Source organism: Pollicipes pollicipes, unplaced genomic scaffold (genome assembly GCF_011947565.3).
Source record: "Pollicipes pollicipes isolate AB1234 unplaced genomic scaffold, Ppol_2.1 Scaffold_6575;HRSCAF=7793_pilon_pilon_pilon, whole genome shotgun sequence".
Lineage (NCBI taxonomy): Eukaryota > Metazoa > Arthropoda > Thecostraca > Pollicipedomorpha > Pollicipedidae > Pollicipes > Pollicipes pollicipes.
Genome location: NW_023596900.1, coordinates 35672 through 57946, shown reverse-complemented (window position 1 = coordinate 57946; position 22275 = coordinate 35672). Strand labels below are relative to the sequence as shown.

General features: G+C 48.5%; 2 protein-coding genes across 2 annotated transcripts; both read left to right on the top strand.

The window, feature by feature from the left end:
* Positions 1 to 10989: 10989 nt before the first annotated feature.
* On the top strand, positions 10990 to 14344 carry LOC119106990 (fructose-2,6-bisphosphatase TIGAR-like). Its single transcript, XM_037230334.1, has 3 exons — positions 10990 to 11118; positions 13576 to 13966; positions 14006 to 14344. The coding sequence occupies exons 2-3, from the start codon at positions 13625 to 13627 to the stop codon at positions 14342 to 14344; spliced, it is 681 nt and encodes a 226-aa protein (XP_037086229.1). The 5' UTR covers positions 10990 to 11118; positions 13576 to 13624.
* A 3666-nt stretch (positions 14345 to 18010) lies between these two features.
* On the top strand, positions 18011 to 21981 carry LOC119106986 (U6 snRNA-associated Sm-like protein LSm8). The gene is made up of 3 exons (XM_037230331.1): positions 18011 to 18098; positions 20174 to 20351; positions 21754 to 21981. Exons 2-3 carry the CDS (start codon positions 20190 to 20192, stop codon positions 21883 to 21885), a joined length of 294 nt encoding a protein of 97 aa, XP_037086226.1. The 5' UTR covers positions 18011 to 18098; positions 20174 to 20189; the 3' UTR covers positions 21886 to 21981.
* Positions 21982 to 22275: the final 294 nt, after the last annotated feature.

The following is a 22275-nucleotide window of genomic DNA, read 5'->3' as shown; positions in this document are numbered from 1 at the left end:
AACTACCGCATATGGATATGGATAACGTTTTGTTTGAGCGCACAAACTTTGCCGCGTCAGCACGCCCTTGGCAGCACGCGCATTAAAAAATTCAAAACTTTGATCCCTGGCTCGTGGCATCGGAAATAGCTGGTTATTCCGCAGTAGCTGCACGTTAATCGTGGAAAATACTTGTCGGGTTGCCTGCTGTTTAGTATTGAGGGTTGTGGACGAGATTCTCCGCGGTATATGGTTTCGTTATTTACTGTATGTGTTGGTGATGTTTCTCATTTTTTTAAAGGAATTGATGACTGATGTGTAAGGTTGACTGATTTGATGTCTGCTCCAGGTAGGCGCGCATATATATCTCCAGCTCCTGGCACGCTAGCCTACATTGTTCGCGATTTTATCTGACTGATTCCCCACCCTCCTCCAATTGCAAATTATTTATCACTCCCCTGCAAACGGGACTTGTTCTGAATTCTACATGCTTTTACTCTCAAATAGAGAGGGTGGGGGCTGTCTCATCAGCTGAATCCGGGTACTGCTCCCTGGTGAGACACGTTCAATGACCCAGCCTACTCTTTTCTTCGATTAAGTACGTTTTAAACGGGTGTGGTTTACCAAAATAAGTTGGTTGGCTGAGCGATAAAAATGCAACGAAGGGTATCGTGATAATATGCCAACGAATTTATTTCTTTCAGAATTTGGCTCACTTTCTAACAAATCTGCAGGCTGCAACCCAAGTTACAGCGGGGGGGGGGGGGGGGGCTGAAACCCCTGCAACTGAATAGGGAGCCACACTCCTGGTTGCAAGTGAATAGGAAGCAAAAAAGTAAACGTTGACTGTGAATGTATTTAACTGCCTGCCAAACATCACACAAAGCACCACGCACGAACCGCGCTTAAAGACGCTGTTGATTCACCATCTAAACAGCGAAGCCGAGTGTATCTCACTGAGTTGGTTTGCGATAGATAAGCTGAACGAACTGGGAGAATCGTGGGCTTGTATTCGCCATCCACTTCATGAATCTTGACGCGCTTTCTTCCTTTTACGCTTCAGGACCTTTTAAGTATAGAATCTGGGGTCCAGCAACACCAGTCTGGAGTTTATCGAGACGAGTGCAGTTTGCTCCGCAAAGGGACAATGGTGGCATGGTGGTTAGTGGTTAGGCTCCTCATCTCTGGACGTTTCTATCCTGGGATGGAGTCCTGGCCACACCACTACCACATCCCACGTACCTAATGTCTGATAAATGCGTAATAGAAACGTTCCGTCTCGAAATAGCCATAGCAGCCGGTGAGGCGTAAAGCCCCAATCGGTACTGCAGCCCGTCCCGACAAACAAACCGCCGCCCGCCAAATTTCCAGACAATGCTTCCGCTCAATCACTGAATACATGTGGGAGTAATAATTTGCAATCGGTTGGACGCGGAGCTCGAACACACAGGCCAGCCCAGAGGCTGCCCAGCGCGACGGTCCGGCCGGCAGCCACGCCCGCGGTGGGCCGGCGGACGAGGCAGTACGGACGCCAAAAAAAAGAACGTATTCACGCGCGCGCCGTCCCTCGCCCAAGAACCGAACCCCGCCACACGCGCGCGAGGCCTGTTCGTGGGGCAGCCCGTCCGCGGTCGAAACGCTGCCAGCTCAGTCGGCAACGCCGCCATCTTCGCGTCAGAGCCCGAGGTCCCTGACTCGGTTTCACTCGGTTCGCCGCGGTACACATCCCGGCGGGCCGGACATCTCGGGATCTCGCTCGTGCTTGACCGGAGCCCCCTCTTCCTCCTTCCTGACGGACGTCTTATTGGAAGAGCCTCATGCCAGTCAAGAACCAGCACCGGACAGGGTCCCTCTGCCCGTTTTCTCTAGGGCCCAATTGCGTCGAACTGGCATCCCTGTGCTGTTTATTTCACCCGCTACGCTTGGGACCTTTTTGAAACGGTCGGTGGCTGCGCGTTGATCCAGGGTCAACCATCCCAATCAGAGGGTCTTCGGCGTCAGAGAGGGGACCTATGTATAATGTGTAGTAATAGGAACCGATTGGCAATCTGAAAGAGGGCGGAAATGTCCTTCAGCCCCAATCGAGAAATGCATGGGGTCTCAAGCCTTGGCTGAAAACTCCATTGGGGTCTGGCTGTTGAAGGCGGGGTGGGGGGGGGGGGGGGGGGTAGGTGGGCGGTGGGAGATGGTCGAGGGGGTCCAGGAACCTCTTGGGAGGAGCTCTTTTCGGAGCCGTGAAGTCCAAAAAAGGCCATAGTGGATGAGAAGAGCAAAAATATTGCCAAATAAAAATCTTGATAATGCCGCGGCAGCGTCTAGCAGTCAATGAAGCTCTCTCTGGTAAACTCGTGAACCCCATCTGGCCGCTCAGTCGGGACATGCGGTTAAGTCATGCATCAGATTTCGCGCCAGGTTGTGATCTAGAATCGGCCAAGACAAAGTGCCAGTGTAGGTTAAGTCGATCGGATTTGTCATCGAAAATTAGCTTCATTGTGAGTCCCCGTTCACTAACGACAGTCTCATGGCAGGGCAATGTGAATACAGCTTCAAAAATACCTAAGTTTCAAAAACACTGCCACGCCAAATGCTCGCATGCATCTTATATGTTTTCGTGATTAACGGTGAAAAATTATTTAGATGACTCTTTCGGTGAAAATGATAGCATATCGTGCAATTTTCTGTTTCTTGTGAAGATTGTCTAGCATTCGGAATATCTGGCCAAATTATGACCAGAGTGACACAACGGGAGAGCTTTGGCACACACAGATCGGGGTGCAAAAGTGTGGATTCGTGTAATGTTACGTTCAGGAAATATGTGGCTGGTAGTAATATCCCTTCTACATGCGCGTTGTACGTATGTTTAAGTACCAATGCTCGCTGTATGTCTTAGCCATCGCCCTGATTCGCCGTTTTGCATAACTCGGACTGATGGGGGGAAAGGGGGTTGATGCGACCCTCAACCGGCGTTTCCAAGCTTGTAAAGGCAGAGCTTGTCGAGAACAGCAGCATGTTGTTCTGAACACGATTTCACGGTCGGCACTAGTTTTTATGCTGTTGACAGGTCAAAAGAAGAATGTTACAGGAAACCGCACTTAACCATAAACTGGGGTGTGTCTTGTTCAATTCTGAGTACATTCTGTAGTGCAATTCTCTTGCCACCCGCCGCCCGAGCCAGCCATGGATCGCCGTGGAGTGCTCATCATAAACTGCTGCTGCTCCGAAAACAGAAAATCGAGGAGCACGTTTTGGTATCAAAACACGTGCCATAATCACCGCCTATCATGGCGAGGGTTAAACGTCATGTTATTGCCGCGTTGGGTATCGGTAACGATTTTTCGTGAAACGATATTCCTCATTTTGCTGATAACTGAAGCCATAGCGGGCAGAGCAGGAAAAAACAATGCTTGCTCCTTCCATAATTGCTTGCTACTAGCTTGACCTCACGCTGACCTCGTCCCAAAAGACCAAGTCTCTCGCAACAGGTTGTGCTCTATCCATGGGCTGGCGCCGAAAGGTTCCGATGCTCACGAAACTTTCCGGCCCGAACAACGAGAACATCTCATTGACGGGCCAGACTGTTCGCACGCGCTTGGCGACAGGCAGGTTGGCGCGAATGAAAATGGCGCGAACGATATGATGATCGATCAAGGCAACCGATCGCTGCTATCGCGTAAGACGAACTGAAGTGAACGCATAAGGCCGAAGGAAGTATGACAAAGATACGTGTATGCCATTTGAATATGATCATAATAGTTTTCAATATGTCCAGCTCATTTCATCGTTTCGCTAAGTCTTTGATCATGGATGTAGTAGCACACAGTGCGTTTACGGCAAGCCCAGTGTGTGGGGCATGCTACGAATGCTCTTGAAACGGGAGATGCAAAAGTGTAGGCGTTAGGCGACAAACAGCCAATCACATGCAGGAATACCGGGACAAATGTCAGAACATCATGTTATTGTCGGTATTTAGCGGATGCGTGGCCTGTAGGCAGTAGGACGGCGGCAAGTTCTGCCATTTAACTCGACTTTTCCGCCATTTCAGGCGGAGGTAGGTTTTCTCTGATGCGTGTCTCGGTTGAGATGACAGCATACCATGTACTGATGTTTCTTCTCATGCTTTTTCTGGTCTCCATATCATGCCTAGTTATGAACGGAGTAATATTACGGGAGATATGTGTCACCAGAATTAGAGTGCGAATGTGTGAATTCATATCACGTAATGCTTGGAATATGTGGTTAATGGGGACATCCCTTTTGCATGTGTTATGTCGTACGTATGTGTAAGCACCCACTCTCGCTGCCCTACACGTTATCTTATTGCTGCATTAGATATCGACAATGATGTTTCGTAAAAATGCGATCCTCATTTTGTCGACAATGGCAACCATGTGGGGCAAGAATGCTTGCTTACTTCCATATTTACTTGCTCCTTGTTTCATCTCACCTTAAGCCCGCCCCCCAAGGCCGACTCCCACGCGACAAGTCGCGATCTGTCTGGGGTCCGGTGCTAGACGACTACGGCGCTTGAGAAATTCAAATCGGAAAACGTCCCTGTCCGACCAATTATGAATGCCATGAGAACATTTTCATCCGCGCACCGAACTACAGGCGCTTGACAACAGGCAAGCTGGCGCGAATGACAATGGCGCGAACGGTCAGCTGATCGGCCAAGGCAACCGATGGCCGTAACCGCGTAAGTCAGAAGTCAGTGAACCAGACTTCGCATAAGACCAAGGGAAATGCAACCATAGAGAGAGAGAGAGAGAGAGAGAGAGAGAGAGAGAGAGAGAGAGAGAGAGAGAGAGAGAGAGAGAGAGAGAGAGAGAGAGAGAGAGAGAGAGAGAGAGAGGATAGAGAGAGGAGGAGAGAGAGAGAGAGAGAGAGAGAGAGAGAGAGAGAGAGAGAGAGCGAGAGAGAGAGAGAGAGAGAGAGAGAGAGAGAGAGGAAGAGAGAGAGAGAGAGAGAGAGAGAGAGAGAGAGAGAGATAGAGAGAGAGATGAGAGAGAGAGAGAGAGAGAGAGAGAGAGAGAGAGAGAGAGAGAAGAGAAGAGAGAGAGAAGAGAGAGAGAGAAGAGAAGAGAGAGAGAGAGAGAGAGAGAGAAGAGAAGAGAGAGAGAGAGAAGAGAGAGAAGAGAGAGAGGGAAGAGAGAGAGAGAGAGAGATAGAGAGAGAGAGAGAGAGAGAGAGAGAGAGAGAGAAGAGAGAGAGAGAGAGAGAGAGAGAGGAGAGAGAGAGAGAGAGAGAGAGAGAGAGAGGAGAGGAGAGAGAGAGAGAGAGAGAGAGAGAGAGAGAGAGAAGAGAGAGAGGAGAGAGAGGAGAGGAGAGAGAGAGAGAGAGAGAGAGAGAGAGAGAGAGAGAGAGAGAGAGAGAGAGAGAGAGAGAGAGAGAGAGAGATATAGATATATATATATATATATATATATATATATATATATATATATATATATATATATATATATATATATATATATATATCTATCTCTCTCTCTCTCTCTCTCTCTCTCTCTCTCTCTATATATATATATTATATATATCTATCTACCTATCTATCTATCTATCTATCTATCTATATATATATATATATATATATATATATATATATATATATATATATATATATATAGATAGATAGATAGATAGTTCGTTTCCTTGTTTTGCTACGTCCTTGGTAATGGAGGTAGGAACACCATGTGCTCGGGGCAAGGGTAGCAGAGAGCACTTTGAACGGCACTTATTGCAAATGCTCTTGTAACGGGATGAGCGATGCAGTACGCAATAGGCGTCTAGCAGCGGCCCGTATGTAGCAACACAGCGTGCGTACCTGTTCGCGTACGTACCTGAACCGCTGGTGGGTACCTGTTGACGCGAAGGAAACATGGGCTTAGAGCCTGCGTAGGGAGAGTTTAGGTGCAGCATGGCCAAATACACATGTCTCGTGCAAAGGAGGCACCAGCTACATGGCATGTACAAACAACACTTTCCGGGACATAGAATTGGGTTTTGCAGTCATAAACACAACACGGTATATGTTCAGATCCACACCAAAGTTACATAAATGGGGCTTACGCGAGGAGCCAAATGACAAATTGGGAAGAAATAACGGGCCACGCTTTGAGGCGATGAGGTGTGTATTGCCAAACGACCCTGACCAATGGCGGATCAAGAGTGGTAAGGGGTGGGGGTTAGATGGGCTATGCCCCCTGTTCCTTGGGGTGAGGGGGTAACAAAATATCATGGTGAAGGGGTAGCAAAATCTTCTGAAAGATCTGCCTGTTCCACGAGGGAGCACCAAAAAACCTTTATTACCGGGCATCTTAGCTTTTATTTTCCAGAGGCACACAAATCCTGAGGAACCACAAAGCAGGGGCGGGTCCGGAGCGAAAAGGGCCATGGGGTCATTCCTCTCTCCTTTGGGCTCAAGGAGGTTTCGATGCCCTGAAGAGGCACCAAATCTCATCGCAAAGGGGCAACAATACCTTCATTTCAGACCCACATAACGTATATTGTTATGAGACACCAAACTGCAGGAGCACCACGAATTTCGTGCCGTGGCCTCGACGAAACCCTGCGTCGGCCCATGGGGTGAGGGAGCACCAAATCCTTCATTTAGAGGCAACACAACCTTTATTTTCAAGAAGCACCCAACTCCAGAGAGTACCGGAAAGGCCCTAACCCTTTATTCTGAAAGAGCAATTAAGGCCAGGGTCATAACTATGTCGAGCTTTCCGCCCTGATAAAATCCTGGATCGGACCCTTGGGCAAGGAGGCACAAAACCGTTTTTACAGGGCGACATCATCTTGAATGCCACGGGGTACTAAGTCAAAAGCGGGCCAGTTATAAAGCCCAAAAACGAATAATTTTAAAAGGGCACCAATGCCCACTCGCATAACAATCGGTGTGCCTTTCACTTTGGAAAAATTATGGATCAGACCGTTCAGGGAAGGAGCACCCCGTTCAGGAAAACAGGCACCAACAGCCTACGTTATCACTGGGGCTTTACGACGAGTCATCAAAATGCCCGCGCCTCTCCATTAACGAAATCCTGCATCCGCCCATTGGGCCAAGCGACACCTTTCTTTCGGACCAGCACTGCATTTATTTCATTGGGACACCAAACGCAAGTGGGCAATTGAAAGGACGATTGAAGGCGCTCCAAAACTTCCCTTTCAAGGGACGCCGAAATACAGGGGCAGCACAGTTGCCCTGGGTTACACTGTTGAAATCTTGGTTTGGCTACTACAGTGAAAAGGCAGCAAGTACATTGTTTGCGGGGCATCACAACATTTATTTTTATGAGCCCCCATTTTAAATTGGAACACCACAACCAGCCCAAGCATTCATTTTAAAGCGATGCGAGATTCCAGGGGCACTTCAAATTGCCCCCAAAGCTTAATTTTCGCGGATAACCGAATTAAGCACGAATTCCTCCACCTCCTCCTTAGGCCATGAGGGTCCCATGGGTTCCGAAGGTCCTTCTTTGGTCCCTTGGGGACGAAGATCACCTTTGGGGCCAAAGAAGAAGGCGCCTGATGGAAGGGTCCGAAGGGCAGGCCAGAGGTCGTATGGAGGGACCACAGCCCGAAGGCCGGACGCTAAAATGTAAGAGCAGCTCTATCACTGATCGGAAACCCGTGTGACTATGTCTTTATTTGAAGCAACTGACTGGGAACAGCCATATCGAACAGTCCGTTCCGTATTATTCTGGGGCCTAGGTGTTGTTCTGGGGCCCGAGCAGAGACAAGGCCAAGATCTCTAAATGCCAGGATATATAGAAAGAGGGCATAGAGGGCACTCTGCACTGGAGGGCAATAAATAGAGGGCACCCTGCACTGGTCGGGACACCTGAAACAATGAACGACCCACATTACTGGTCAGTGACCACAGTTCCTAGCAGGAGACCATGTGTCTGCAATAAGCCCCAGGTCGGCCAGGCGCACATTTGCTGAATAGGGACGATGCTGGGCCCTTGTATGTTAAAGGGCCTATCGTCCTCGTCTGGTCTGGATCCTCCTAACAATGAGAGGATTCATGATAAATGACAAAGGGGGGTTCTCGTGTACAATGAGACATTGGAGAGGCCTGGAGAGGCCAGCCAGGACACCGGAACCGGGCAAGGGATCCTCTGTACCATTTCAACCAGAGACCGATAAGGCGAATTAGTACCTCGATACCAATGATTGGACTTCCTGTGCCAGTAAAGAGTCTGTTTGCATCAGCGAGGGCCGCTGCGCCGATCCGTTGCTGGATGTCTCAGTTAGAGGGCCAGCCGCATCGAGGAGGGGACCGGTTGTGACGCATCCTTCTAAAGGGTCTTCGCACGGTCCTGGGGGTATCACTGGACTAAAAGCCACTGGGAACCCCAGATGAGACGTACTGCCCTTCAGCTGCTGACCAGAACGTGTAAGCAATGCAATTTCGTTGACTGACCAGTCGATTCTCTGCACGGGTTCAGCGTTGCAGCGTTACGAGCAAGAGGGATTACGTCATTGTGCCTTCCCATTGAGCCTTCATTGAGCCTTCCCGCGGTCCGTCCCGAATACCAATCTAAAAATTGCACTAATGGAACATCCGGCAAGGGGACACCTTTTACACGCACATCCATTGACGTCATAAAGCGTTTGGAAAGTACCGATTTCCAATGCGTGGTCATTTCTACCCGTCTGTTGACCGCTGTCAGCTGTTGCTGCAAAGCTCCGTATGCTGCAATGGTGCAACTACAACATTTTTGCTCCGACGTATCACAGAGCACCTCACGGAGGGGGCACCAAGAAATCACGTACAGCCCGGCCACAATGCTCTCCTAGCGCGCCGAGCGCTTACACAAAACACTGCAGTTCTGCCATCTACACACAAAACCATGAAACCCAACATTCTGTATGCATTTCTCGTTCGTGACCACAAACGACTTCTAAGCAAGAAATGAATCAAACTGCTGAATTATCTCTCTGGAGCAGCATCACAAATAACGCACTTGGACAGGGAACAAGGCACCGATGAATGGCGCGAGTATTGGGTGATTGGCATGCAGTGTTGTGATTTACTGTGTTGATTGTGCTATTCACAGGGTTTGGTGCAAATGATCGTGTGTGTGTGTGTGTGTGTGTGTGTGTGTGTGTGTGTGTGTGTGTGTGTGTGTGTGTGTGTGTGTGTGTGTGTGTGTGTGTGTGTGTGTGTGTGTGTGTGTGTGTGTGTGTGTGTGTGTGTGTGTGTGTGTGTGTTGTATACATGTATGTATGCATATGTGCATGTATACATCATTATTAAATGCCTTTTGCGATTCGGGCAAAAACACCGGCCAGAACAAACACAACACCATATTGGAGTGATCAGAAGCAGTAAACTTCACGGTAACTAAATCTCCACACATGCACACTGCGAAAATGCTAGAAAACTTAATAGGGCCTCTTACTTTGTGAGCTCCCTAGTTAGTTATTTTGATCAACAATGACAAGAACGAGTTCATCGGCGTAATCAGCACAGCCGCAAATTCAGTCATCGGCCGGTAGGAAGAAAAGCCTCAATAAAAATTATTAAGATTTAGGTCCCCGTCAACGGCGTAGGCCTTCTTATGATATGGAAAACCAGAGATTAATAAGGACGGCACCTGAGCAATCGAAACTGCCGTGGCAGACCAATAAAGAGGCTCCTGTGAACAGTGAAGGTCTTCATAACAACCGAGAAGAACCTTGCACCAATATGGTGAGACCCCTGAACGACCGGGAGCACTCCGGCAGGCCAACATATAGGACCCGGTCGGAGTACAGAATCCCCTCAACAAAGGGCAATAACCGAAGATCAGTGTACATGAATTAACACGCCTGTGTAATCAAGAGTGTCCGGGCAGGTTAACAGAGAGAGCTCTGACAAGTGAAGGGTCCTCAGCAAATAAGCTTAAAAGAGGAAAGAGCCATAGGTCAATGAAGAGGGCCCCTGAGCATCGAGTGCCTCGGAGCGTCGCCTTATATGAGCCCCCAGCAACAGCACGGGGTACTCCAAGCAAGTGGAAAGAACCCAATATGCAAAAACTCGATACCAATATCAAGGACTCCTGAGAAACCGAGTGCACCCCGGCATTTGGGGTCCCGGTAGCAGCGGCGCGGCGGGAGAGCCCGCTTATCCCGCAGGCGCAGCGGCCCCCGACGAGCCCGCGCCGCCGCCATGTCTCCGGCCGCGCCGCCGCCCGGCGCGTCTGCGCCCAGTCCGCCGGTGAGCCCAGGGACCGCGGCCACGCCCAGGCCGGACACGGCCGACAGGTGTCTATAGTAACCATGCTTGACTGTACGCATCACGTGATTATCAGTGGAATGCCAGGTTGACTGTGCCATCTGTTGACAACAGAAGGGAATAGCGGCAGGACTCAAAGATGCTTCTGTAGTGTTAAATAGCGGCAGGAGTCCAAACTAGCCCGGTTGCCATGGATACTGGACGTTTTGAACACTGGACTGTATGAACACTGGACTTCGCGACTCAGGACTTTGCGTCCCTGGACCTTATAAACGTCCCCCATGGGCACGGAATTGAACGCTTTCTGGACTTTATGAACACTAGACGCCGCGATCCTGGACGATATGAACACTGGACGCTGCGATCCTGAACTTTATGATGGCTCCCCGTTGGCTCTTGGATCGAGTTGACTGCATTTGTATGTCAAATCTTCCCTCCGCATTTTAAATGTGTTTGACGTCAGCTCAAGTCTCAAAGTTGCCTATTTAAAACTATTCTTATTACGCAAAATCGATTGGTGAAGGTTTTAAGGCGATCAGATAGGGGTCTATAGAGATCGCGCGTGTCTGCTTTATATGTCAGTTTTTTTAGACCCTGTCCGCACTACGGCGGAAACCGGCGCAGTCGTTACGTGTTTATGCAAGGAGTTGCGTGCGGTTGTGCTCAAGGCCATTTACAGCCGGCTGTCGCGTTTCATCGCGATTCATGGCGGTGAGGTTGTGTGATTTGTGAAGGGCCCTATAACAACCGGTTCATGTTACTGTGGGGTACGAGTTTCTCTGTGACTTCTCGATAAGAGCAATGCATTTTACTTTTGGGCCTCTTGAGTGCGTTGTTTGTTGTGTGAAGTTACACGGATTGAATGAAAATTGTAATTACGACTTGTTTTGATGGCTGTAAGATGTTTTTCGTTGGTATGTACCCGCTACTATGTGAAAATCTTTGTCACTGTCCATAACATGTAATGGTTGAGGAGATCAGGCAAAATTTTGCACCATACACAAGCTGATATTGCAAAAATTTGGCCTAGGTTTGCAGGGTCTTTGAGGGACATCAATGTGTCTCTTCCCTCCCTAATGCACATTAGGACCCATTGTGTGATTAGCACCCATTTCCAAGCCAGGAAAATAGTGCTAATGGTGTGAAATGATGCTAGTCATTTTTCTTTTTCTTTTTTTGCTATTTGTTTTGATAAAGGCATGCTGCAAAATACTTATGTATCTATATCTCCATTCTCCTGGTTTTTCTCCCAGGAATAAGGCTATAAGTAATGTCTCATCTGTGTGAAAAATGTCCCTCATTAATGCTTTAACAACTTGCCTTTTGAGGGCTATACAATTCAGGATAGCACAGATGGTTTCACCCACTGAGAAGTTCTTGATTTGGAGATTATGATGCATGTTGTGCCTTCAGTTTTGAGCAACTGGCGATCTGATGTCACCTGACTGGTGTTTACTGAGTTATCTCTTATCATAAGACCTGCTTATCTCTGCCATAATAAGATAATTCATGTTGTGTCACATTATAAGCAATGCGGCCATCAAGGTCAGTAAAAAAGTGTTGAGTTATTCATGTCTGGTGTTTGTGAGCATGATTTCCAGATTTAACAGCTGTCATCTGGCTCTCAATCAGTGTCTTGCGAGAGGTCGCGACAACCAAACATTGATGTATTTAGAAGCAGATTTACTTAACAGAGAAATTGTGTTGTCTAGAGCAGTCTTTTTACTTGCATACCAATAGCTAGAGGTGGGCTTATTTCATTATATCTGATGCTTTGATATCTTTGACTATGGAACATTCACAGGGAGAAATGTCAACAGTGAATGAATGCATGTGTGCAGTTGTAAAACATCTTACATATAAGTATGTTTGGCCTCTATACTTTTCAAAGAAAGTTTAAACACAGTATTATAAATTTCCATGAAAACAAGCCAGCTTTGGTGCATGCTTCCTGCAGCAACACTGAGCATCCATCGATAAAACAAGATGTGTGCACCGACATGATGTTTAAAAAAATAGAGAGGGGCTCAAAATGGTAAGCATTTACGACTTACTCACAACAAATGAGTTTTATTTTGACGGCCTAAAAAAAATTATTTTGCGGTAACCAGGTCAGGCAGCTTAATAATTTCAGATTATGAGATCACGGCTCGGTTTTTTGTTTGAAATTTAAAACTGAGATATGCATTATGATGTCCAATTCATGAATGTTCCAATGGTATATAGATAAACATCATTTTTACATGCTGCATACCTATAAAGTATGTGCATTTTGCCGTTTTCATGAAACAAGCCGCTCACCATAAAAAACCCTCGGATTGCTGGTGTAAAACATTAAAGTGACCTTATCTCAGAATCGTCGTTCAGATCGAGCTCAAATATCAGATGACTTCAGATTATCATATAGCTTTGTGGGAGAGCTGTTCACCCGACTTCATGTTTGGTGACAATATTTTTACGTTTTGGAGCGCGTTTTGTGTTGAAATGGCCCACTATTCTTTAATCCATATGAAAGGACACCATGCGCGTAGCCAAAATTTGTCGTTTATGGAAAGCCAAATTTTCTCAGAAATGCAGCGAATTTGGCCGAAACTGTGCGAAATTGTCGGGGTCTGGTGTAGCTTGTTGACTCAGGGGTATAACCCCTTTGCTCTCCACATGGCTACGTCTGGAAACACGGCAATTTGATTAAAGCACCTTCACTCAGAAATCCAAGCAAAAAATGGCACCATCTCACCTGATACAGCTAGCCTGAACTGGGGCTGGTATCGATATACTTTTGGGGGAAATACATGACAATTAGGAAACAACACTGACCACACCCATGATCATCCCAAAGCAGCTGTACATGTTACGAACTGACCTTAGATGACAAGGCTTACTATGACTAGTATTTGGTGGAATGTACTGCGGTTGAACTGAATGAGGTGCCACCGTGTCTCCTTAAGTGAGAGGTATAGTGGTGCTTGGGAAGGTAAAAATTGTGATGCTCACATCTTGAAAACATTTTCATTGCACTTGGCTGCCTCTAAAAGATGTTATTACCGCTTCACAAACGTACTGTGGTTACTTATACACTTATATACTTTTACTGTGTTACTTACACCCTGTTGTTACTTATACTGTTGTTACATAATACTTTTCCCGTTAACTGGGCGTCTAATTGCTTATCGTTATTTAGCGTATTGCAGCATTCGTCCGTACCATCGAGATGCGCAGTGTTTTTTCGTACATGCCGGTAAACCAAGTTTGTCAAGTGCGGGTATGTGCAGATGTGGCGCGGCTGCGATAACACGCATGTCACGCTTTTCATGTTCAGAACGAAACATCGCACGCCATCGCACTAACGCGTCACCTGGCGCACGTCTCAGGCTGGTCGAAGCCGCCTACGCCTCCTGTCCGGCTGAGCCGCGCCGCGCCATGAACCTGGCCGACGCTCCCGGCGGCGCCCGCAAGCTGCTGAAACTGCGACCTTCGCTGCTGCTGACGCTCGTGCGGCATGGCCAGTCAGAGGGCAACCGGCAGCAGCTGATCCAGGGCCAGTCCGACTACCCGCTGTCGGAGCTGGGCGTGCGGCAGGCGGAGGCGCTGCGTCACCACCTGGTCGAGCGCGGCGTCACGTTCGACGCCGTCTACTCCAGCGACCTGCAGCGCGCGCGCCAAACGTGCGACGTCGTCGCCGGCGGGCTGCCCGTCACAGAAGACCAGCGGCTGCGCGAGAAGAACTACGGCGTCTGTGAGAACCAGCCGGTGAGCGAGCTGGCGCGCGCCGCGTCGGCCGCCGGCCTGCCGGTGGCGCAGTTCGTGCCGGCGGGCGGCGAGTCGCAGCAGCAGGTACGCGCGCGCGCCGGCGCCTTTTTCCGCGACGTGTGCCAGCACCACCTGTCCGATCAGTGCACGCGCGTGCTGGTTACCAGCCACGGCTGCCTGATCCGCGAACTGATCGGCCACCTGTTCGAGACGTACCACGGCAACCTGAAGAAGGCGGACGCCAACCGGATTGCGCCCAACACGGGCGTGTCGGTGGTGCACGTGGCCAGGGCCGGGTCGGAGCCGGACTCACTGACTCTGCACTTTCTGAAGATGCACAGCGACGAACACCTGGGCAATGTAGCCTCCACAGCGCCGCCAGGTGTTTGATGCTGGCCAACTGTAGGCTCCCAGAACGCGGGAAAGGCTGAAATGGCTTTGGTTCGTGAAGGGGAAATTGTCGTCTGCGAATCAGCCTCAGGTGTCGCCCATCGCTGGGTGTAATGCTCAGGTGGGGCGCTGGGGATTTGGTGATGCAATAGTGGCAAATTTGAGGCTTACCTTGCCGAACCCGCCGCACTGCGTCAAACTGGGCGCCAGCTGTGAATAATCGGAGCCCAGCAGCTAGTGTGGGTAGCAAGCTTGTGAATGAGACGAACATTATGAGTGAACATGCGCAACGGGTGAGTTTCAAAAATTTGGTTCCATGCATAATTTCTGATGACACCGACATCGCTCAAGTAAACGAGATGTTGTATAGAGATTTATTACTTGTGCAGTTAACTGGTGGCGGTTTGCCGGGGATTTCGCGGTGCTGGTCACGTACATACACACGCTTGCGAGCTTCGCCTTATTTATTTTGTCTCATCATCTTCATTCATCGGCACCCTGTTGTGTTGGCGGTGTGAGGGATTGCTCAAAATGTTTTACTGTTCCATCCATATCTAATCGGCCGCGAGTCACATCTGTGTGCTCAAAATCCGTAGACAATCTTCATTTCGCGGATCAGCTGTGGATTTTCTGTGGTCGTCTTCAAGCTTGGTCGTCCGATGGTGACCCCGAGGCCCGCCGTCATCCTGTTCGATAATCTCACGCCAGTTCATTTAGTTGGAATTCATCTGTTTGTGCTTGACATTTCTTTTAATTCGCAATGCGCTGATTGTATAATTACGGAATATACACGTATCTTCACGAAATTGGAGAGTTTTGGCTGTAGTCTGCGCTCTTGTCGGTTGATTTCCGTCTTCGATGTGCATGATTGGTATTACAGAGCGCTTCGGCTACTTGGGTCTGTTCGCGTACACAGTTAATGCCCGCGTCACGGGCATCAATAGGCATGTACGCACCACGATCAAATTGTCTCCTTGGCATTGCTGAGATTCGAACCAGCCCTATGCAAAACAATCGTGCTCCTCCCGTGCATCTGATTACGCTAAGTAGTATGCTCCTAAAGCGATATGTTGCCATGGGTCATTTTAGGTCAGTGACCTGACTTCAGAAGACCATGGGAGATGTAGAATGCGGCTTCTGTTATCAGTAAAATTAGAAATGAGCACCAGAAAGTAACTCATTCAACAAGCTATAGTGTAACAAAACAGGGTTAGTTTTGACCTTGGTCTGACATAATACCGGACCATAGGTCAATGCAATTTGTCGATTGAATTGCTGTGTTGTATAAGAAACTCAGGAATGTGTGGTTTCGTCTGACACTCCGTTGTGGCATGAGATGGAACGATTTCCTAGAACCTGACTGTCCTACTGTGGGTCAGCGACCTTACAAGTTACATATAAACTTTTGCTACCAAACGATCCGCCTTTCAATTGTCTACAGCTACGCAAAACTTGGCGCAGCTGCGCCGCACCGTTTGGAAACCATTCCGGAAAACCACTGGAGGGGTAAAATTGACCCCACCCGACCGCGTGTTAACACACGCCCGGGTGGCCGTATGGATACCCTTTACTCGGCTGGGGGTCACTTTGATTGCCATGAGATATCAGGAACTAAAAGAGCTAGACACCAAATTCGCTGGGTATGTTCGCCTTTACGTTCGTTTACGTTTGCCAAAGTTTGATGTTCCCAGATCATGACCTTAGGGTCAAATAAGGTCAGACAAGGTCAAACTTCAGATGGGTCTTCAAAGTGCCCCCCAAAACCTAGATACCTGTTCCAAGCAAAATTTCACATGCTCATGTAAGGTCAGTGACCCTGTTCGACCTTTTGAAGATCGTGTTGACCCAAATCATACAAGACTGCTTTGAGTTTTGCATTTAAGTACGCGACAAAGATTGCGCTAGGTAGCAGTTTTCTCAAAATAAAACGTTGGTCTGGGTCAGGTCAGTTTAGGTAAGTCACCTATTCTGACCTTTAAGAGGTCCATGGAAGATGTGTTATGCGGATCCTGTCATCAATGCCCTCAAAATGAGCACAATAAACTATCACAAACAGCAAGCCATAGAGCAATAGAGCAGGCTAGTTTCGAACTCCTGGCTTTAACCTTCCAGCTTCGTCTACCATTCCGTTCTTGCATCCGATTGAATGATTCCCTAGAAGCTGACTTCGCTGAATCCATGGCCTGACTTTGACCTGCCGTAGGTCAGCGACCTCACACGGTGCAACTGAATTCTTGAAACCGAATGATCCGCTATTCAATTTTCTGCAGCTACGCAAAATTTGGCCAAAATTCGCCACACCGTTCGGAAACCATTCCGGAAATACCTTAGCAGGATCAATTTGACTCCCAACCGGGCACGTGTTAATGCGAGGAGTGTTCGCGGATCGAGGCTTGAATACGCGCCCGGGCTTTTACTGCGGACCTAAAAATTAATGTTGGTGTGGTGGCATGTCGGCAACCAGGTTGTTATCAACATATGTATGAACTATTCTACCCGAAACGTGGATAATTGCGAATAAATAAATTGCAATAAATTGCGAATTCCCCACATGCGCAAAATGGACTCGTCCAAGCAACCACGTCAGTGGTTAAGCCATGCAGCCAATGATCGCGAGCTTCCAGATGCCGGGGACAAATTATGACCCTCGTACCCACAGACATTCGGAACTAGATAGGACAGCTGGAATGGAGTGGTTCGCTTGCTTGTACGCAAGCCGATCAGCATATTGTTGCACGGATAGGATGTCGAATGTCTGCATAAGATGTCGGAAGCAAAAATGAAGCTAGAACCGATTACGAAGGACTTTACGAGATAAGTTCATATGCCAACCATCCTGAAGCATCCATTTCTTCTATTTCACTGTTCAGTGAGTTACCCGCATGGAGAAATCTCCGCCGCCGACTTCCACGACCGCTGCCTGAGCGGACGGACCTACGTGGTCGCACCTGGCGATGGTGGGGCAAGCTGCCTTCACGTTGACCTGGCGCTCTAGAACGCCGCGGGGTCGGCTGCAATCGTATCGGATGTTTACTGTTGACATCCATGGGGAAAGCCTGTGGAGCGTGGGCCCACCTCAGGTGACGACCGTCACGGCGCCGCCGCTGGCCCGGATCAGGCCCGGAGGGATCCGCGCTGCTCTCCCCGAGCATCAGTGGAACTGTCGTCCTACCTGACGTTCGTGGGACAAGGTTTGACAGTGATCGGTTCGGTAGGTTCTGATAACTGAGTTGCCTGCAAGCAAAAATTTTGGACTTCGTGAAATTTGATGAATTTTACTTGACCTAGAGTAACCAAATTTAAGCTGTACGAAGGAAAACAGGCATGGCACATCCAATGGGGGAAGGTTTCACAGCGATCGGTGCACTGGTTCCTAGGATCTGGGCTGCCTACCTTTGCATACACAATTTTCCCTGCACATTTGTAAGGTGTTTGACCTCAGGAAAGGTTTTGATATTGTCACCTCATGGCTCATCTTGTTGCACTGAATCGATTGGTGAAAGTTTAAAGTCGATTGGACGAATGGTGTCGGAGAACGAGCGCGTCTGCTTCATATGTCGGCTTTTTAGACTCTGCCCGTGCGTTCGCTACTGCGCTCAGTTTGCGAATTTTGGCGCGTTAGTTGCGTTGGACAACGCGGAAACGCCGGGAATCTTCGTCGCGGTGTAAACGTTGGAAACGTTTTTCGGGGTTGTCCGGTTTTCACCGTTCATCGTGGGCTTGTAGCTGACATTCTGCGATTTTAACGTTACAGGCAGGTGGCAGTTATTCCATCAGCACAGCGTTGCTAACAGTACCTCTGCTATGGCGTGACAGGCAGCATAGCAAGCAGCTTCGTCAGGGAGGTGTATTTGGCACCATTTGGCTATGATTTAGTGTACTCATGCCTATTGAGGGAGAAGACCTTTTTACCTGTTAGGGAAGGTCCGGGACAAGTGATCATTTTATAATGCTCCTGCGCCTGTTAATCCACCACTTCCCTGTGATTGCTGCTCTTGTGCAGCATGGTTTTTGTGGGATTTGGTGCATTATCATAAATTATATTTAGCTCATCAGCTTCCTTACTTGTGAGACAGTTTTAATAAACATTTTTGTCAACATTTCATCTTTCCATCTCTTTCAGCCCTCAATGCATTACTCTTTCTGCAGCCTGATTACTAAACTGGTAAAAATGCAATGCTTGGAACATATCCCTGTGGCAACTGCACTAGAAATTCATTACATATAAATGATAGATCTGAGTGGTCAGAGTTTGGCTGTTTGGCACATATTCAGCACTAATTGCAGTGCATAGAGAGACAATGTTTTTGGGAATTATGATGTTGGGACAGTATAGGTGAAAATGCTCTAAAACATTATTTTCTGCCAGAATGATATGCAATTTTAGCTCAATTTGGTCTGCCTTGAGCTTTGTTCATGTGAGTGCCTAGTTCAGTGCACCAAACTGGTCAAGGTGTTTGGGGCAGAGGTGTGACTTGTTGCGGACTGGACTGACTGCATTTTGCAAGCAAATGAAATGTACTGTAAACTTGTAAGGCTGGTGTTGCTTTTGCACAATTTTATGTTTTTTCATTTATCACAAGTAAAAGGACAATGTCCATGTTGATAAGGTTTCAATTTCCATGTACTTTTACATATTTCTGGCCTTTAGAGCCTGCATGGTGAGTCGATTGGTGCTGCATTTTTGAGTGATTAGAAACATGCTTCAAAAATGTATTTTCCCAATACTTGATCATTACACTGTGTCATCTTTTCCATAGTGTTATATTCACTAATTTTGACTAGATGCAAATGGATGTACCAAATATGTTGCACCACATATAGCAGACAGTTTTCAAACCTGGGCATCTTTGATATAAATAAATTTCTAAAGACATTTGGAAAACAGTTACAGGCATGTAACCAAGCTGGCTATGCAATAAAATGTCTGGGCAGTTGTAGCAACACTGGGTGTCAATATGCATATGGACATGTTTGACATGACACATTGCCCTGTTGTGTTAGATGTGAGAGGCAGGAGTACCCAGTTTGACCAGTGGGCAGAAAACACCAGCATAACACCAGCAGTTATCTGGATGGCACCCAGCTACAACCCTGCCCTAATGACCCTGAATTGGCATAGAGGGAGAGCTTTCTCACAGCCAGCAGCTTCAGCAGACAGGCAAATGCATAAGACTGAGGAGGGAGCTCAGCAGCTCAGCTCAACCCTTGGGCTGCAAGTTGGGGAAGGGGGTGCTGAAGGCCCCATCTCCAACTGAATATGATCCTGCAACTTAAACCCTAGGGCAGAGTGAGAAAAAACCTCATCAGCCAGCCATCCATAATGGTCAGGGCTTTATGTGTCACCAACTGCCAGTGTTATTTTGAGATGGATCATTGAGCCATTACAGCCAATTAATGCCTCCTGTTTAGAAAACAATCTTAACAGACCCCTATCCCTTAGTTCATTGTAATGAACTGTACACTCATGAGTGATCAGAAGAAATGATTTATGGTGAAAAAGAGTGAACTACAGTACCATATGTTCTTTTCCCTATTTATCTTTCAATCAAAGCATTTTGAATGGATGGATGTCAGGAATCAAGACTTCATTCTAACCAGTGTGTGTTGTTGGGTCCTGATCCCTACAATCTGATTGCACCAATCCAGGTCAAGGGCAGAATTTAGTGGTGAAGGTTTAACATGCCATAATGCTTGACACATTTCTTCCCACCCTCTGACGTCAAACATTGGGCGCCTTGGGTTTATCTTTGTCAAGGTTCTCGGCCCTGGTCTCCCACGACAACGCATCCGGTGCGCTAACCGGACCCGCTGCTGTCCGCGCCGCAGGCCGAGTGGGTGCGCCATGGCCTCCAGCATAGAGTCCTACGTGGGCCACACCGTCTCTGTCATCACAGCAGATGGCCGCAACATCGTGGGCACGCTGAAAGGCTTCGACCAGACCATCAACATCATCCTGGATGAGAGTCACGAGCGTGTGTACAGCCAGAGCGCCGGCGTGGAGCAGGTGAGGCCCGGCTACAGCGGTACGCCGCCCTGAGCTCCCAGAAACGCTGCTTTTTCCACCGAGACTTACCAGACATCAGGCCTACATATATATATATATATATATATATATATATATATATATATATATATATATATATACATGCAAATGTTAGCAAGACGAAAAATTACGGGATATCGCCTTTCGACATGTAAAATACAAGACCGACCACAAAATAGGCATTATCATTTATTATCGCAGAAGGAAAATCTCTAAGTTTCTTATGAGAAACAGCCCAGACCAACCCGTTGAACTAAAATGCACCAACGTGGTGTATCAATTCAAACGCAATACCGAAAGCTGTAAACTTCGTTCCATACACTACCTTGGTGTAACCACAACGACACCCTCACGACGGCTGTCAATGTACTTTTCTATGGCAACTTCAAATTTGGGAAAGCATGTTTATTAACGACGCCGTCTCCGTGGTCTGGGGGAAAGGTGCTGGCCTCGTAATCCAGCGGCGCTGGGTACGAGTTCCAGAGCGGGCGCATTGTTTGGCCCAATTCAGATGGAAAAGTCAGCTGACAGCTGGCCAACGAGCGTCGACTCTGGCCCGGGGCGGCCGTGTCGCAGCATTGTGCGGGACGTAAAACCATCCGCATTCCTGTCTGGCGCAAGGGCGGAGGCTAAGTTATCCGGCGATCTGGACAGTACGGCTTGAGTGGTGGGTTCAGGGTGCACGGAACAAGCCATGCTTGGCAGGCACTATGAACCCAAGGTCACCCATACAAACCAGTCGGAGTAATTTAAGGGAAGCGAACTCACCAGGATTAAATAGGCAAGCAAACTCTCCCACAACCCTTGAGTTATTAAGTGGTTGGCGGTGAGTATCATAGATGTGATTGTGGTAATGTGTTGATGTCTTTGTATTATTCCATCGTGGAGGTATTTTATATGAATTAAATTCCTTATAGGATTCTGTCTTACTGCAATTGGTCATGCTTCATTTTTTTCTCTGAACTTAAATATGTTTTTCATATAGTAATGCACAACTTGCATTGTTACAATTGTAAAATTTATTTATTTTGCCTTTAGAGGTCTCTGACGGTGAAGTAAGATCTCGAAACGTAGATAAATATAAAGTAGACATTTAAACATTCGTAAATGGTTACATAGGTTACAAATTTGTATTCCGGTCGTTTTCCCCGCTAGAAATAGATACGGATATGACATTCTAGACTGGATGAAGGTGACTTGTTTGGAACAATCGCATTGCTTTTGCATGTGAATAGAAGTAACGTTGGTGAACCATAATGACAACGTTTGTGACCAACTACTATCGCCTCCCCCCCTCTCCAGGTGCTGCAGGTTCTGTGCCTGATCCGTGGTGATCACGGTGGTGACCAGACCTTCCCCCCAGGTGGTGTTGGGTCTGTACCTGATCCGTGGCGACAACGTGGTGGTGATCGGCGAGATTGACGAGGATCTGGACTCGCGCGTCGACTTCCAGAACGTGCACGCCGAGCCGCTGATGTCGATCGTGCGCGGCTAGCCGGGCACGATCGACATCACTGCCGGACGCGGCTAGCCGGGCCGGGCAGTGTGGCCTCCGCCGCGCTCGCTCCAGTGCGGTACGTGTCGTCCCCGACCATGGGCTCGCCCGCCGGCGGTGACGCCCGGCCGCGGGACGGCACCGGCCAGGGTGGTGGCGCCGTCCCGCACGGGGACGACGCTACAGAGAGTGTTGGTGACCTCGCCCGGGGTTGTGACGGCGACCCACCGGGAGGTGACGCCGCGAGGCATGCTGAGTACGCCTGCCCGGCGGCGGGCAACGCGGCGCTGACGGGGGAGGACGTCACACTGGACGATGCCGCCAGGCGGCGCCACATGGACGCGGCGTTCGCGGCGGCGCGCGAGGCGCTCCGCCATCAGGAGGTGCCCG